We start from the raw sequence: 18,429 nt of genomic DNA, 5'->3' as shown, positions 1-18,429 counted from the left end.
AGCAAAGCCCAATGAGAAACCACACATGACTTTGTGGAGCATCTTTATTATGCCACAAATAAAAGCCAGTAGTTCTGAAAGAGGACCTTGCGCTTTTTACTCACCAACAATGACATTCTGAAAATGGTCGAAGCTGATTGTGATATAGTATGTATGGTTGGCTGAGCAGAAACGGGAATCCGGGAGTGTGTAGCACAAAGGCGGGTTTGGAAAGTAGAGAGGTAAGAAATGCAGGGTAGCACAGTGTGGATCGAAGCTTGGATAAACAGGGGAGGGGGCGGTGGAGGATGAAGAATGGCAGGAAGAAACATTCATATACCCATATGAGAGAAAAAAAAAACAAAACAAAAAAAAAAAAAACACACAACTAAACGCACAGACATGCTGCATGACAAAACTGCTTTCCAAACAAGGGGAATGCACACCATTCTGCTTAATATACCACATTTATTACTTTTGAACTGATTAATAGAAAGAGTGGGGTCAAGGCCACTCGCATCACTGTCTTTAGAAAACGGAGGAAGGAGAGAAAAACAAAAAACAGCCCATAGCAACAACGAATCAACTTGTCCAAGAGAAAGGAGGAAGGGGAAAAAAAAAAAAAAAAAAAAAAAAAGGGGGGGGGTTAAATTAGGTCCAAAGACTGTCAACAGAGGGCCCCATTTTTTTCTTTTTAGACCTTAAAAATTATACAGTGAGCAAGGCTCATCAACTTAACATTTCTTTTGCTTTCAAACTCTTAAACCCCTTCCCTCCCCTTTTAGATCCTCCCTACCCTACCACCCCACACACTCCATCCAACACACTGGGAAAACAAAATGAAGGGCCTTCTGAACATTTGCAGTCCTCTCAAACAAAAACATGGCAAGCGTGTAGAGAGATTCTGGAGTGAGCGTAGCTGGCATACGCCTACGATGAAAATCCACAGAGGAGGAAACTCTGCTGGGTCCCGGATGAAGATTTGAGCATCCTCAAAAGACAGATTGGGGTGGGGTTACAAAGAAAATGAGACACACTGCCCATTTTTCCACTTTGGGACACTATTATTAGTCAACACTACAACTTCTATTTGATTTGTGTGTTTCAGTGAGAATTACAGATCTGTTCTTGGACCATAAGGGGAAAAAAAAAAAAAAAAAAAAAACCACAACAAAAAAACCAGAAGCTGATCCTTTCATTTCAAAAAGGAAAAAAGCAGCATACAAGGGGAGAAAGCATATGTAGTGGAATGGGGGAGGGCAAAAAAAAAAAAAAAATTCACCTAAGGATGCTATGCATTTAGTTGTAGTCCTATGAATAATTGTTTCCTTTTCTTTTTACTACAAGTTCAAAGTAAGTCTTTAAAGTCAAAAGAAATCAAAGTCTTCATTTAGTTTCTGTCCTTTGTTAATTCTTCACCCCTATTAGAATTTCTTTAAGAGATCTGGATGTAATGATGTAATGGGGTAGAGAGGGCTTTAAGGGGGCCATTGCAGTCTTTGACCAAAGCACCAACTGTTACTTGACTCGTCCTTGGCGCTCCTAGAACATGAAAGGACAGCGTGTTACACACAAAGCAGAAATTTCATCATACAAAATATAGGCACATTGCAATAGATCCTTCCAGTTTCCCTTGTTAAATGTGGGCATCCACTTAATACACATTTTAATTGTTTCATAAAACCACAGCTCTTGTTTGCAAACGACAACCTAAACAGATGTGGGTTTCAAGGAGGAAAAGCTCGATAACTTGGCAGCGTTACAGGCACATCTAATACACAAAGTATTACCAAAATATCAAGCACATAATGTATGTGAAAAACATCCAAGTGGCACAGACTCAAAGTATGAAAATAGGCTAAATTTCTTCAGAATAGTTACCTGAAGCCTGTAATGACTTCTGTTGTTTGGGTTGCTGGGATATGGCTCACTGCCTTGGACCTCCACCTGTCGCAAAAGAAGCAAAAACTGAGCATAACTGAAGCATTTCAGATTGAAAGAGCCAGGTCTTTGTAGTAAGATCATTCAGTAATTTGACCCAAAGGATTACTTAGAAACAGAGCAGATTCTGCGTGAGGCCTAGCTCAACAGCTAAATATCGATTACTCTATATACAGATAACAGATTAAAATAGATAAAACCAAATGTTGTCCATCTCAATCTCAAATTGACATATATAAAACAATGTACTCTAGATGAATCTTTTTCAAGTGTGCATTTATCAGTAAGCAATTAATTCAGGTTTACTGTCCTCAATTAAGTGGCTTAGTTAGTTTCAAGTCTGGGTGTAAACATGACAACTCAAAATGAACAAATCAGCACAGATTAAAAACAAACAAAAAAACCCATAAAATGCTGTTTTTAAGATTTCAAACACCTGGGACAAAATTTAAAAGGTTTTGCATTTCTTACAGAGACCACAAAAGAGCAGTTATCCTCCTGCAAAAATCATTAACTATGTAATTAAAGTGCTACATTCATTTCTGAACAGATGTCTTGCCATCAAGCGAAGGAGAAAGCCAAAGTACCCAATAAAATTTAATATAAAATACATACTGCAAATTCACCTCTACCAATAGTTGAGCTGGTTATGTATTCGAGCATAAACATTGTGTAGACAAAGGTATTCATGAAAACTTGAAGTTTTTGCTTTTTTCCTCTCGTTATTTTAGTTATATTTACATCTATCCAAGCTTATAGCTACTAAATCGTAACCTCCAGAGAGCACATTTGGGTTTTTAGCAAGCTACACGTGCTCCTTTTCAATCACAGCAGCTCTGAAAAATAAAACGCAACATCATGTCAATAGAGGCATCTATTGAATGCCAGTGTACACCATTAAAAAAAAAAAAAAAAAAAAAAATATTTATATTACGGGGCTAATTTAAAGAAGGTTCCAACTCAACTGCTATGTGCTGCTACTGCTATGTGGGTGCATTGTGGCCCAACAACGGTGACAGATGTTAAGCATTGTGGATCTTTCTTTCATTGCAAACTTAAAGATGACACTGAATAAAACAACTGTCCCTAGATTTACCCAACAAATAGAAAATCAACAAGCATTTGGAGATTGGTGGATGTAATTTCCAATACTGAGTATGCTTATGTAAATTTAAAAACTGTCTCCACCTTGATACGCCCATATTTTGAATGTAATCCACTTGCCAAAGAGAGGAAACACACAAGATGAAATAAGGGCTGGCAGTATGGAGTCATTTCTTGCTTACTACACCAACACGTTGTGTGTGCTTGCACTAGTTTGTGGCTTAGCTGTGATCCAGCTGACACTGGTCAAATGAGTCGACAACACAAAAGTGGCATGAGTCGTACCCAACTTGAGTAACATTTTCCTTCACCCGTTTTCTCAACTCCATGTGTGAGGATGGGCTCACAAGAAGAGAGAAACTAACAGGGGAGGCAAAATAATTATGATTAAAAATGACGACAACCCCCCCCCCCCCCGTCTTATCTGACCAACATGAAAGCATGCAACTACTTTAAGCACTCACTTTCCTCCTCCCCACCTTTTAATTTGACTCCCTTTTGATTTTTAGTGGGAGAGGGCAGAGGTCCCATTGACATTTATCCTTCCAATAACGGACAACTGAGTAAATTTTAATCGATACATTTTTTACTTTTCATTTAGCTAGAAAAGCAATGTTATATCACACCTGGTGTTCTTCATAACAGGGCTTATTAAATTAATGCAGGTATTGGATTTAGAAGTTGACTAAAGACAAGGTCTCTATTTTGGCATCAAGACTAAATACCTGATCAGTGCATCTGTAGTCCAAAAATAAATAAATAAAAAATAAAATAAAATAAAAGTGTAAAACACAAAAGGAAGAAGAAAAAAAGAACAAAACACAGCACTTGCTTGAAAAAGAAAGAAACAACCCTAGAAAAAACATTGAACGATCCCAGTATAAACTTAACAAATTTCCCTTGTCGGTTTGACATTTTTCCATTTTTGCTTTGCTACCTTCATGCTCTAATAAGATAAAGAGATTATCAATATCATAAAGCAGTAAAGGGGACAACATCTCCCATAGTTTCGGCAGCACAGCAACTTTCAGTGTTATCTTGTTCACAGCTAAAGTTGCTAGTATTACACAATTATACACCATGCATGTTATCTATTTTATCTTTGTAAATATGTTTTCTCTTGCTGTCCACTCTTAAAGCAGAACATTACATGTGACTGATAACAGGTAGAACATAATAAAAGCTAGAGGAAAAAAGAAAAAAGATGACAAATTGTTCTAATCCATATAAGCACATCAAAATCAGCTCTCAGCCCATCTGTAAATGCTTGTATTGTACCGTTTCTTTGTAATGCATAAAATCAATGTTGTACAAACACATACACAGGCTTCAAACACTCCACCTTTTTGATTTTAGATCACACTCGTTTTTCATTCATTTGTTATGTCATTCACTTTATTCAACAGTGACTTTGTTACCTTTTTCACACACTCTTCTTCTTCCTGACGCTTCTCGTAGTGAGAAAAGTCATCGAAGATGGAAGTGGTGTGTTTATATCCAGCGATGATCTTTAGCACCTGCCTGGCCTTGTCCAGTGGCACCTCCTGTGTGTCCCGAGAGTTGGTCACTGGCTTATTTTCGTTGTTCTCCAGTCGAATGTGCCTCAGTTGACTGTTGGGAACGTCCTTAACAAAGATCCAACGCACATCAAAACGACCCTTCCACTTGTCCTGTGACCACACGCCAGCAGATGTGTTGTAGTCCACGGGTGAGCGCATCTCTGCTACACCACAGAAGTGACCGCTCCCATTGACACTGAACAGAAGATAAAGTGGTCCTTTACCACCCAGTGAACGGTAAGCTGCATCAAGCCTCTTGTTGCCATGCTCCGTGCTGCACCAGATGTTATACTTGATGGAGCGGTGGATGTCATCCTCGGAGTAGCTCTTGATGATAAACACCCTGCCCTGCTTGGGATTCCAGTCAAAGTCCTTCGGGTTATAGTTGTTGACCATACGCAACTTCTCTAAAACTGGGTGAGGCTCCGAAGGGACCCCTGGAACCACACCCACTCCTGAAGAAGAGGGGGGTGACTGGCCTGTACCACTCCCACTGGTATCCCCAAATCCATTGGCCCTATTCCGTGGTGGGACCCAGCGGGTAGGTTGAGATGGTTGCTGCTGTTGGCTTGGTGGAGGAGGACCACCCTGGGAGAGAGGAGGAGGGGGCATCTGACCCATACCTGGCTGCCCAGTGGGTGGAAGCTGATGATGACCCATCTGGGAAACAGGTGGAACCAGTTGTCCATTGCTCAGGGGCATTTGTGGATTCCCCGCAGCAGTACTTCCAGGCTGCGGGGAAGCCTGATTGGGCGGCTGCCCGTTGCTGGGAATAGGGGGCACCTGCTGAGGAGTGGTGGCTTTAGGCATGGTGCCCTTGTTGTCCCAAGTACCAATGTCCATGTTGTGTTTAATGGGCGGAGGAGGCAAATTAGCACCAGCCATGCCACCCTTAGTTTTAAGCTTGGGCTGGGGTTTGGCTGGCTTGCTGGCAATATCAGCCCAGGAGGCAGGCTTGGCAGGGGCAACTGAGACAGGAGGCATGCTGGGAGGTCCAACAGATGATACAGGGCCTAGGGGACCCCCACCAGGTAATCCAGAGCCAACCACCTTAGGCGCCAAGTCCCCGTTACCACCAGGAGCAGCACCACCTATCTTAAGCCCCGCCATGCCCTGGTCCAGGCTGTTCATACCAGGTGCCTTGTTAAGGGGCTCGTTGGCAGCAGGTGCAAATGGGGACTGTCCATCAATCATTGCACCTCCAAGTGAGCTGGGAGCATAGGCGTAGCTGCTGCTGTAGCCAGAGCTCTGCGGTGTCCCCGACTGTCCCTGAGAGCTGTTGTTGCCCCATGCTGAGAAGTCGATGCCACTGGGGAAAAAGTTGAAGCCATGCTGACCTAGGAATGGGTTGCTCCCCAGGGGGCCTGGTTGGCCAAACATAGCGTCCGGGAGGTAGTGGGGTTCCCCATTGCTCAGCTGTCCATAGGAGGCCAGGTAAGGCATAGGAGGATCCCCACCTGTGGACCATGCTGCCTCATTCAGGGAGTAGGAAAATCCTATGGAGGGGCTGTAGTAGCTGGGCATGTACGAGTCCGACATGGCCGTATAGGCATTGCTCTAAATGGAATAGAAAAATCTGATTTAGTGACAACATGAAAAAAAGAAAAAAAAAATGTGGAAAAAGCAGCCTAGCATTTAATTATTAAAGCAACATATTTTGTAACATTAACAGCTGAACACTCCTCTTAACATGAGCACAACTTGTTCTTCATCCAGGGAGTGAAACCACAGTAAAAATAAGTCAAGTAATTGAACTGTCACTGCTCACCACGGATTGTAACAACAATGACAACAATGTAAACAATCCTCTCGCTATTCCTCCTTTAAACTCATCTATAAATAAACAGAACTAAACAATGAACTGTTCCCCCACCACCATTTAGAGTGTCTTGGAAGAAGATAAGGACAGCTATTCTTCTGAGTGGACCAAAAGACAGGCTCTATTATTTTCCTCTACAGCCCACTTCACAGTGCATGTGCACGTGTGTTAGTTATTGGACAGGGAACAACCACATTTAACAAAAATTAAAGCAATAAAATCCAAGATGAATAAAGAGATGCACATTAATATTCTTCGTAATCAAAACAAGAATGTGCAAAGTAAACCTTTTTTATAGGTTTACTTACAATCAATAATATGGCTGAAATTGGGTTTAACAGATGTGTTAAGACTCCAGTAACTAGTATATATTTATTCTGATATGCACGGTCATGAAACTTGTGGTGGATGCAAAATAGAGAATATCAGCTGATCTCTACATCACCATTTTAACTCCCTTAAACCAGAATTTCAGTTAGTCTTTATCAGATTTATCTGAATTTCGGTGCAATAAAACAAAAGATTTGTGTTCAACTAAGAACATTTAAGGATAAGCCAGTAATGGACTACTTAAAAAAAGCAAAAGATTCAGATTTGAAAAAAAAAAACAAACAAAACAACAAAAACAACAAAACAAAACCTCACACACTGGGAAAACATTTACCTGTCTGGCCTGAGTATTCAGGTAAGGCTCAAATTCATCGTCATTCAAAGTATCCTTTTGGGTCACAGCTCCGTTTTGCACTGTAAATAAAACAACACTTGTGTTAACAGGTCTGTGCAACCCCAGAGGTACAATGGGTTAGACATTATCAGGCAATTAACATCAGCACCAACGCCACTCGTTACATAACAAAACCACTCCCTGAAATTAGAAAAAGAAAAAAAAAAGCAATAATTGCTCAGTATGCTTCAGATTACACAGTATGCTCAATGATTTGAATCAGGGCCAGGAAAAATTAAATGGACTTGGAAGTGGTCACATACTAGCATAAAATAGCACTAAAGAAATTTAGATTCCCACAGCAATAGACACATTAAAATAATAGGTAAAACCAATACTGACACCACTTCGAGAGAAAAAAAATGCATGTTAAAATGCAGGTAGACGAGTAGTGCATGTATGTGCGCCCCCCCCGCCTCGCGAGTTAAAGAGCGCTCTCTGTTACAGGTGATGTTCATGTGCTGGAAAACACGAGATTGTCAGAGCTTTCCGGAGAAAGGGACAAAAAGAATTAAAATAAAAATTACGTGTTCAATGTGTCTATTCATCATTACAGTGTGACAGCATAATGATGGGAAAGCGCGAGGCCCTTTCTGACACAGGAAAAGCATGTCGGAAGACGTGTCATTTTGGTTAACCTAGCAACCAGCTAACATTAGCACGCTAGCGTCTCCATGTTAACAAGCGCCAAGAGTCCTTTCAACTTGACGGAGTTGGCTAACATTAGCCAGGTCGCCAGCGTGCTATATGGTGTCACCTGTAGCCTAATATTGCCTAATATTGCAAAAGAAATTTCATAATGTCTGATAATTAAAGACACTGAGCAGTAAGGTGTTTTCCACGCATCTGTGGGTGATAAAAGGCATTAAAAGTAGAACCAGGAAAAGGATGCTCATGTGTCTCATGTTGCCATTTAACATTAGCCACTCTGGAGACGGCTAGCCTAAAGCTACCTGTGAGAACCTGTGTGATTTCTGGGATGTAAAGGACACTCAAAATTGCTTTGTTTAAAGCCGGAAAAATCCCAACTTGAAACACAGTATCATTAAGCGTTTCACTCAAGTTGCAAATTATATGAAAACCTTTAAATCGTGTACACAGAGGCCCATTCTACCCGAGCAGCTAGGAAGCCAGCTATTGCGTTCGCGCACGCAAGATTTTCTAAAGCGAAAGGTACATAAAAAGCTCCGCACTCTCTCAAACCCAAGTCGACAACGTTAGATAATATTTGTTCTTACCTTTATTAGCTTGGCCTTTCGGTCTCTGGATTGGGTCCAGGTGATTCATGAAGGTTTGATTTATGAGAAGAGAGGAAGGGGAAAAAATAGATGAAGAGATATATTTTCAGCAGTCAGTTCCTTTAGCAGGTGGTCAGGCCTACTGCACTACTGAGCCGCTGCCTCTGAGCTAAGCTATCCTCGCTAGCCCGTCGCGATGCTGAGAAATTTGGCCCCCGTAAATGTTCAGAAAATACCTCTCTTTACCTGTTCAAGAAGACTGCTGGCTGACATGTCTTTCCCCCCCGGAGCCTGTGTAACTGTATTTACTCCTAAATAAAAGCGGCAGGGTGAAATAATTATCAAGCTATTGAAGAGTTTCAGCCAAGCACCCTTATCTCTCTACAGAGCCTGGTTCTACACAATGGCGGGCTGCAGTTTGCTTGACAGACTCCTCAACATGGCTGGGCGGCCCTCGTCAACCCACGATGGTATTTATTTACAAAAAACGTGCGCCCCCCATTGGTGTGGAGGAGCCAGGGTGACGTTAGAGGCTATTATTTTCATTATAAAACAACATCTGAAAGATCTTTGAGTTATAAACTTCTTATAAAACGACTGTAGGATGTAGAATACAACATAACAAAATAACATAAATATGTTATTTATGTTTCACACACACACACACACACACACACACATATATATATATATATATATATATATATATATATATATATATATATATATATATATATATATATATATATATATATATATACAGTTAAGCCCATAATTATTCATACCCCTGGCAAATTTTGACTTAAAGTTACTTTTATTCAACTAGCAAGTTATTTTTTAACTGGAAATGACACAGGCGTCTCACAAAGATAATAAGATGATGTACAAGACGCATCATTGTGGAAAAAATATTTCTCAGCTTTTATTTACATTTGAGCAGAAAGTATCATGTCCAGAATTATTCATACCCTTTACAAACTGTCACAGTCTCTGGGAAAATCCAAAGTTCCATACCATTCCAAATAGTCAAAGCTGTTCTAAAGCATCCTAATTACCCTGATTAATTGGAAATAGCTGTTTTGATCAACTCAACAGGTGAAAACAGCAGCTCTCTGCAGGTGGTCTGTGGACATTCATGGCTAAGACAAAGGAACTCAGTGAGGACCTGCAGCTGTGCATTCTGGCTGCTCACAAGTGAGGAATGGGCTACAAGGCCATATCCAAATGTTTTCAAGTTCCAGTGGCTACAGTGCAAAGTATTATTAAAAATACAAGATGTTCCGCACTGTGGAAAATCTCAGAGGACGTTGTCGGAAGCCAAAAGTGAAACCTGTGCTGGCCAGGAGAATAGTGAGAGAGGTGAAAAAGAATCCAAGGATCACCACCAAGGCCATTCTGGTGAATCTGGGCTCTGCTGGTGGCAATGTCTCAAGGCAGACAGTCCAACGGACACTGTTGGGTTCCACGGATGCAGACCAAGGAAAACGCCACTTCTCCAGGCACTTCTAAGGCATGCAAAAGCTCATTTGGCCTTTGCAAATGCTCATCTGGACAAAGAAGAAGGTTTCTGGTCTTCAGTGTTATGGTCAGATGAAACAAAAATTGAATTATTTGGTCACAATGATGTTGCCTTCATTTGGCATAAAAATGGAGAAGCCTTCAACCCAAAGAACACCATCCCCACTGTCAAACATGGTGGTGGGAACCTAATGCTTTGGGGGTGTTTTTAGCCAATGGACCATGGAACCTAATCACAGTAAACAGCACCATGAAAAAGAGCAATACATGAAGATTCTCAACAACAACATCAGGCAGTCTGCAGAAAAACTTGGCCTTGGGAACCAGTGGACATTTTAGCACGACAATGACCCAAAACATACAGCAAACGTGGTGAAGAAATGGTTAGCAGACAACAACATTAACATTTTGCAGTGGCCTAGCCAGAGTCCTGACTTGAATCCAATTGAGAATCTGTGGAGGGAGCTAAAGATGAGGGTGATGGCAAGAAGACCCTCCAACCTGAAAGATTTGGAGCTCATTGCTAAAGATGAATGGGCAAAATGCCTGTGGAGACATGCAAAAAGCTGGTCTGCAATTATAGGAAGCGTTTGATTGCTGTAATAGCCAATAAAGGCTTTTTTCTATTGATTATTGAGAAGGGTATGAATAATTCTGGACATGATAGTTTTTGCTAAAATATAAATAAAACCTGAGAAATATTTTTTTCCACAATGATGCCTCTTGTACATCATCTTATTATCTTTGGGGAGACACCTGTGTCATTTCTGCTCAAAAAAGAACTTGCTTGTTGAACAAAAGTAACTTTAAGTCAAAATTCGGCAGGGGTATGAATAATTATGGGCTTAACTAACACACACACACACATATATATGTGTGCTTGATGGTTGCTGTATATGTGCTGCTATGACAACAATTTTCCTCTGGGGTTGATAAAATCTCTGATTCTGATTCTGATAAACAAAACCACATCAGGAAATCAGGATTTCTAATTTAAAAAACCTAAAAACTAATCTGTTATATAACTGTTACTTACCCAGGAATTTATTTTCAAAACTCTCTGCTGAAACAGTTGCACTTTTAAATCATTTTCATGCTGTTTTTGCATTTCATCACTGCTTTCCAAATCAATAGAGCGGAAGGTTGCTCCAGAGTGAATGTTGTGGGTTGCAAAATTACGTGTTTCTTCAGAGAAGCCCCCAGCCTGCCCCAGGGGAGCTGCTGTGTGGGCTACAAGCTTGTGAAGTCTGTGATTGTACGGGTTGGAGGTATGAATGAATGCAGTGCCGATTCTAGAGTCTATAGTGGTCTTAGGCAAAAATTCGCAGGTGGCCCCTTCAACCACTATTCATTAAAATTATGGTTTAAAAAATCTGACATCATCAAAAGAAATTGTGCACTCACTGTCACAGCCACCACAGCTGGACACCCTTGGCTGCTCTGCTAGCTTAGTTAAATAATATTAAATGTCAAAGAGAGCAAAATAAATACTGTGACGTTAGTGGGTAGCAGGTGTTTCTCCTCCAAAAGTTAAGGCTAATCTGGCAGCAGTTTAGTTATTTAATATTGTACAGTCCCAATCAAAAGTTTAAGACCACTTAAAAAAATGGCAAAAAATCATATTTTGCTTGATTGGATCTTATAACAAGGTTCCAAGTAGAGCTTCAACTTGCAACAAGAAGAAATGGGAGTGAGAAGAGAGAGGAAAAAAAATTTTTTAGCATGCAGTTTATTGAAAACAACGCTTAAACTGAAACACGCTGTCTTACAGCTGATCAAAAGTTTAAGACCACGTGCCTTTAAAAGGCCATATCTGTGCAAAAAATGTGGATTCATTGTCATTTTCTGTCAGGTAGTCACCCTGTCATGACTTTCTGATGGCAAAGGCAAAAAACTTTCCCTTTTTGGTCGGGTTGTTGAACTGCATAAACAGGATCTCTCGCAGTGCGCCATCGCTGCTGAGGTGGGACACAGTAAGACATTTGGAATTTCTCAAATGATCCTGAGAATTACGGAACAAAAAAGTCAAGTGGAAGACCCAAAAACACTCAGCCGGAGGATCCAGTTGGCTGTCCGTCAAGACATTGGATGATCCTCGACCCAAATTAAGGCTGTTACTGGTGCCGACTTCAGCTCCATAACCATCAGACAACATCAGAGGCTGAAGAGCTTCAAAAACAAAAAATGTCTTCAAAGGCCTCGTCTCCTTGAAAGCCACAAAACTGACCGTTTGGACTTTGCAAGAGAGCACCAAACATGTGACATCGAAAGGTGAAAGAAAGTTTTATTCTCTGATGAGAAAAAATTTAACCTTGATGGTTTCCAATGTTACTGCCATAACGAGCAGATCCCACCTGAGACGTTTTCTACGCGCCACAGTGGAGGGGGTGCCATAATGGTCTGCGATGCTTTTTTCCTTCAGTCGAACAATGGAGCTTCAGGAGGTGCAGGGGTGTCAAATGGCTGCTGGCTATGTCCAGATGTTGCAGAGAGCATCATAACATCACTCTTTTGGACCATCCTCCGTGTTCTCCTGATCTAAATCCAGTTGAGAACCTTTGGGGATGGATGGCAGGGGAAGTTTACAAAAATGGACAACAGTTCCAGACAGTAGATGCCCTCCGTGCAGCCATGTTCACAACTTGGAGAAATGTTCCCACTCACCTCATGGAAATGCTTGCATCAAGCATGCTGCAATGAATTTTTGAAGTGATCAGCAGAAACGGTGGAGCTACTCATTACTGAGTTCATGTTTGGAACTTTGATTTCTGTTATGGGGGGGGTTTGGAGGTGTGGTCCTAAACTTTTGTTCAGCTGTAAAACAGCCTGCTTCAGTTTAAGCGTTGTTTTCAATAGATTGCATGCAAAAAAACAAACAAAAATGTTTTCTCTCACTCCCATTTCTTCTTGTTCCATGTTGAAACTCTACTTGGAACCTTGTTAAGATCCAACAATGCAAAATATGATTTTTTTTTGGACATTTTTCAAGTGATCTTAAACTTTGAATCGGGACTGTATTTAACTGTTGCTATCTGCTGCACTCACTGCTGTTTTTCTTTCGTCGCTACAAAACTACACCGCTGTTTTGTTGATTTGTGCTAATCTGAATCACACAGGCTACTTGCAACAGAGTGAGTGGAGTCAAGTGTGGCTCCACTATTGTCATTGCAAACTTTGCATACTGCTACTACTGTATTTTAAAGTTTGTTGGTCCTTGGAGACCCCCCACAGACCCCTGGGCACTTAGCAATTGCCTAGTTTGCCTGGTTGTAAGCTGAGCCTCTGAATGAATGAATGTACTGTGTGAGTACTGAGTACTGTGTGAATGTACTGTGTGGGGCACTCAGAGACAGCTGAAACTCATTGGAACTTCCCTAAATAAACCAAAACTTTGTTTTCCTCTGACAAAAAACAAACCATCCAGTTGTCCATCATTTGCAGACACTATTTAGTTTTTCTAGGTCTTTATCACCCACTAGTGTTGTTTCAGAGGATAATACTCCAACACTAGTACTTGCCATTTCATGCTCTTGCCACAAGATGGACACCTAGACACAATATTGAATTTTCAATTTAACTTGGGCACTAAAATCAAGTTGTTGTTTTTTGTTTGTTTGTGTGTGGCAAGGCCAAGAAATCCAATTATCACAAATGATCAGTACCATTCCTCCATTTCTTTTCCCATGAGTTCCATTATAAAGGAATTCTGCTCACTTACACGAGTATAAAAAGCATTTCACAAGAAGATCCTTTTCTTGAAGTTAACTTTTCCTTTATGTGCTTATCATGTGTTTGATTTTGACCATGCAAGACTCGGTGACACTAATTACAAATGTGTCTGTATTGATATTGCCTCAGCTTGTGAGTCATCCTTTATAAACTCATTAAGAATATACCCACTCATTCAAAGACCCAGAGTCATTTTCATCTCAAGACCAACTTTTCATATATTTTCACAAACTTTAATCTTCCAAAACATGTGGTATTATCTACAGTCATTTATGTTACAAGCTTATAGCCTCTGTAATATTTAGTTTCTAATAGTTAACATCATGCAGGGCACTTAATTGAAATGGTGACCCCCTCCACCCCAAACTACTGTACGTGGCATGTGACTAAATTGCACCTAAGAAGGCACGATACAGGGCCAGGAATAACCCCATCTTTGCACCACCCCCCCACCCCACACACACGCACACACAGATCATAATTTTGCCAGGGAAAAAAAGGAGAATAAAATGGTGATGCTTACACGCCTTTCTCAGCAAGTATGTGGTATTTTATTAGATCACATACAAAACTCAGACAATGGCAGGGATGTTCCAAGAGCTATCATAAAAGCCATTCTTCCAGAGATGAAGTAATGCGGATAAGTGTTGAAGTATGGGAAATATAGCTGACTTAATTCGGTGAACGAAGAACAAATGCAAATAGGGATGACAAACCAGTAGCAGTGACAAGACATTTGACTTGTGAAACATGCCTAGGACAGTAGCATGGCATGCATGTATCATATTCCACCTTTCATCTCTCAATCATTTTTGGGTGCTTGACTTTTTTTTCCCTGGGGCTTGTTGACTGCTGTGGATTGGACAGGTGGCATAGCATGGCAAAGAGCTGGCTGCTTACCAGCCAATAAAAATAGCTGTGGTCTCCATGATGTCACCGGTGAGTAAATCATAGCTCCTGAGAGTAGAAAGAGAGAGACATAAAATGATTAAATAACTGCTAATCTCTGTTTTGCATGTTTGCAGGAGAATTTTTTTTTTCAAGAATTTCTCTTGAAAGTTTGTCTTGTTGATTCTTAACCTAATTTGTCTAAGTTTGTGTCAGTCTCTGCATGTACTCTTTATGATTTTGTCACATCTGCATGTTCAGATTCACGTGTAAACACTGAGAACGATGTTAAAGCGAGCATAAGGAAAGACCGTTGCATTACTCATGCCTACCACCCGCAACACTGCCATCTTGAGCCAGTCACACTGGCTGCAGTTGCCAGAAAGGGTGTACAAACTAAAGCCGGAGTCTGATCTCACTCCCATACCTGTCATTCTAAAGCCACAACACCATGCTGCTGATGAGGAACTTGATCGGTCGTAAATCTTCCCTGTTTGACCATGTGACACGCCAAATTTGTGATTCTGCCCTCTGTCCACCCTCCGCATCTCTTTCCCTCCACCCCCTTGCCACCAGCATTGCCCTTCTAACTGCAGGCCTTGCTGGCACCCTGAAGCAGGAATGTCAGGCAGTAAGGTGACAATCCCACATGCCCAGATGAGAGGTCCTGTGTGCATCTTTCTTGAGTCTGTATGTTTTCTTTTGGCCTTACTGTATATCTGTGTGTGCTTTTCAATGAGTTTGTAAATTTGTTATTTTGTGTGCCTCATTCCGGTGACCATTGCAGTTATGTGACGGCAAAATTGTCTCAGCAATAGGATGTTAGGAATGTAGCACTTGTCAGGCTCTCTGAGGATGCTGTTAATTCACATTCTACCCATTTAATAAGGTTAGCCTTCAATACAGTGGGAATTGAGTATATTTAGCTAGGGAGCACATCGCTTGTTGTATGATTGACTCCCCAGCAATAGTGAAATTTTATTTTCTGTCAGTGTATCACAGATCTGTTTAATAAATACATTCTAAAAAAGCCTTTTCTATTATCTGTCTGTCTACTTCTAAATAACCAGCGATTTTGCACATTTAAGAGCATTGATTCTAAAAATAAACCAAAACATTATTGCTGATTTCTTTGCAAATCAAACCTTGGTTTTAAATTTATGAAAGTGTTTTTCCCAGCCCTCAACAGTACTGGTATTATTGCATGGTTGCTTGCTCAACAAAGTAATTCGTGTAAATTAGTGCTGGAAGGAGCAACAGCTGACAAATGAGCTCCCTGATTGTGTTATTACCTGAAAATGGATATCATGAAATACTCATTTGGGGCGTGGTAGTTGTCAGAATTCAGAATAATATGATAAGATAACCTTTATTAACCTTTATTAGTCCCACACGTGGGAAATTTGTTTTGTCACAGCAGGAAGTGGACAGTGCAAAAGTTATATAGCAAAATTAGAATACAATAAGAATAGAATAGAATAGAAATAAGAATACTGTACACAACTGTAAAGAATAGAATAAAATAAAATAAAATACTATATACAGTAGAATAAATAGAATAAAATATACAATAGGATAAAAATAGAATGCAAATGCTTTATACAACTGAGTAAAAAATACAACTTTTTCAGAAAAAGAGTATTGCACTTAGTGTTATTGCACATGTGTGTGTTTGATGGTGATTATCTAAGGTACTTTCTAAATTATTTCTTTAATATTTAAAGAAATCTAGAAAAATTGCTGTAAACATTGAATTGTAATGTGCAACTTAAGACCAAAAAAATTGTTGACAAACTGAGAAACTGTTTAGGCGCCAGAATGCTCTCTGTTAGATTTCTTTTTAAATTGTAGGCTCCTGAACCCATAGACTTCCTCAAATAAAATACATTCAACATTCACTGTAAAGACTGCTGTGGAAAATGGCGATTAATGTCAAATGCATGTGATGTGTGAAACGGTAAATTGGTGCATGTTTCTTAACTTTCTTTAACTAACTTGTAGATTCAAACTTTGGAAACTTGGGCCTCGGTGGTCTGCGGAGACAAAGCGGAGGTTGTTTGACGAAGAAAATAGCTGCACACATGCACATTCTATCACAGAGGATTTATCACCAACATTTGTGTAGAAGGTTGAATGAGCCAGACCTGTCCATATGTGGCCCTTTGTATGTATGCATGTGTGAGTGTGTGTGTGTGCCTGGGTGTCTGTGTTTCTGATGACACTTGGTGATGATTTTGAACAGCTGAGATGAGTTTGTGAACTGGACAACGGGGCAGCTGTACATCTCTGTCTTGGACATATACACATGCACATACACACCCACGTACGCGCACACACAGGCACACATACTCACTGAAGCATATAAACAACAGTGGAATCCTGAGGGGCCGACCCCCTCGGGACCAAGCCACTCTGAGACCTTAATAAAGGACTTGTTGTTTCAGGAGGTAGGTTATATGGTTTCAGGTTCATATTGCAAGCCCCACTTTACAGGCCATCACCATATGCTTACTGATCACATTTTCCTCAATGGCATTTACATCTTAATAAACTTTATATCCCTTTTGACAGTTTAACTTCAGTGATCTTTAAAAAGGCAGCGGTACATGGAGCATTCACAATTATTTCTTTAATGTTCTCAGGTATTTCTAGCACAGAGTATAAACTATTAATGGTGGTGTTGCAATTTGAATAGTGGTCTAAATAAAACCTGGTTGCCATTACTACCTCAGCCGGCCCGCAAATCTCAGCCAATGAAAGACTTTGCCTGGTCAGACCTCTTTTAAGAGAGGCGGGGCTTAAATGTGCTGAGGGGTCACAAGGAGTGATGTAACCTGTGTTTATTTTCAGCCTATACACGTAAATGTAGACACCACCAAACACATTTCCCCTCAGAAACACACGCAAGATAAATTAAAGATGTGCGCACACTGTTCTTCCCATGCACAGAGTTTGGCATGCACTATTAAATATCACTGAGAAAAACAAATGAAGCAGCTGACTAAATTTTGGACTTTGGGACCTATGCCATGTTCTTGCAGGCTGACTGTCTCTCTCGCTGTCTTCCTAGTTTGGTCAGTTGATGACAAATGTGGCCACATGTATGTGTGCACACACACTCAGCAGCACTCTCTTATACACGCAATCGCAAATGTGCACAGGGGTTGGCTATGGCTGGGGAAGACAGGGTGATTAAATAGAGATAAGGTGTGTGTATCACTAGGGAAGACAAGTGGTAATGGAGGGGTGGGGGTGGGGGGGAGAGCAGAGACAGAAAGAGTTACAGAGACACAGAGAAATTTAGTCATGGCCATTAATACTAATAGTGGCCTCCCTTCCCTTCCGTCAGCTGCAGCTGTTGATCACGCTGGTGTAACAGTGAGCTTTCTAGCATTGCATCACTCTCTTTCTCCTTGAGTCCTGTGCCGTCCTGCATTACATTACCCTGCATGCACATGGATCTGGTAGCCCCTATTCCACAACTTACTGCAAGGGCAATGGACTGGAAGCAGGGAAGCAGGGCTAATGCCCAAATAAGGTTATTAATATACTTATGTGGCTTAGAAAGTGAGATTGAGTTGCTGTCTTGGGATTATATACAATGCAGTGCCATGCATTATAGAGTATTATATCACACAGCTTTGCTGCGAAATAATAATTATTAAAGGTTGATAGAAAAAGAGAAAACTTACATATTTCAGCATATCTAGTGCTATTTGAGAGCATGCTTGATTAACTAGCATGCCAATAACCTGCTACTAGTTATTCACAGTATGTATGATGTATGCATAGCAAGATGTTGGTCATGTTCTGCATCCAGAGAACGCAGCAAAGGAACGATGTAACTTCCCGAGGAGCTCGTCCACTAGCACACATCAGAGACATTCCACCTCATCTGACACTCGTCCATGGAATTCTGCAAACTTTCCA

The 18,429-nt window shown here is 40.7% G+C and overlaps 1 protein-coding gene across 1 annotated transcript; it reads right to left on the bottom strand.

The window, feature by feature from the left end:
* Positions 1-26: 26 nt before the first annotated feature.
* ythdf2 (YTH N(6)-methyladenosine RNA binding protein 2) lies at positions 27-8,806 on the bottom strand. The gene is made up of 6 exons (XM_031758327.2): positions 8,611-8,806; positions 8,365-8,389; positions 7,067-7,146; positions 4,443-6,140; positions 1,861-1,926; positions 27-1,521 (listed from the first exon to the last, which is right to left on the bottom strand). The coding sequence occupies exons 1-6, from the start codon at positions 8,635-8,637 to the stop codon at positions 1,498-1,500; spliced, it is 1,920 nt and encodes a 639-aa protein (XP_031614187.1). The 5' UTR covers positions 8,638-8,806; the 3' UTR covers positions 27-1,497.
* Between the last annotated feature and the right edge of the window lie 9,623 nt (positions 8,807-18,429).

This window comes from Oreochromis aureus, linkage group 19 (genome assembly GCF_013358895.1).
Source record: "Oreochromis aureus strain Israel breed Guangdong linkage group 19, ZZ_aureus, whole genome shotgun sequence".
NCBI lineage: Eukaryota > Metazoa > Chordata > Actinopteri > Cichliformes > Cichlidae > Oreochromis > Oreochromis aureus.
The sequence above is the reverse complement of the archived record's forward strand: the minus strand, read 5'-3'. Positions and strand labels throughout refer to the sequence as shown.

Excerpts from the sequence above, each read along its gene's own strand:
- ythdf2 (XM_031758327.2), bottom strand. The coding sequence starts at position 8,637 with ATGTCAGCCAGCAGTCTTCTTGAACAG. Across the intron at positions 7,147-8,364 it reads GAAAGGCCAAGCTAATAAAG|TGCAAAACGGAGCTGTGACC; the intron begins GTAAGAACAAAT and ends TTTTATTTACAG. Across the intron at positions 1,522-1,860 it reads GAAGTCATTACAGGCTTCAG|GAGCGCCAAGGACGAGTCAA; the intron begins GTAACTATTCTG and ends TTCATGTTCTAG.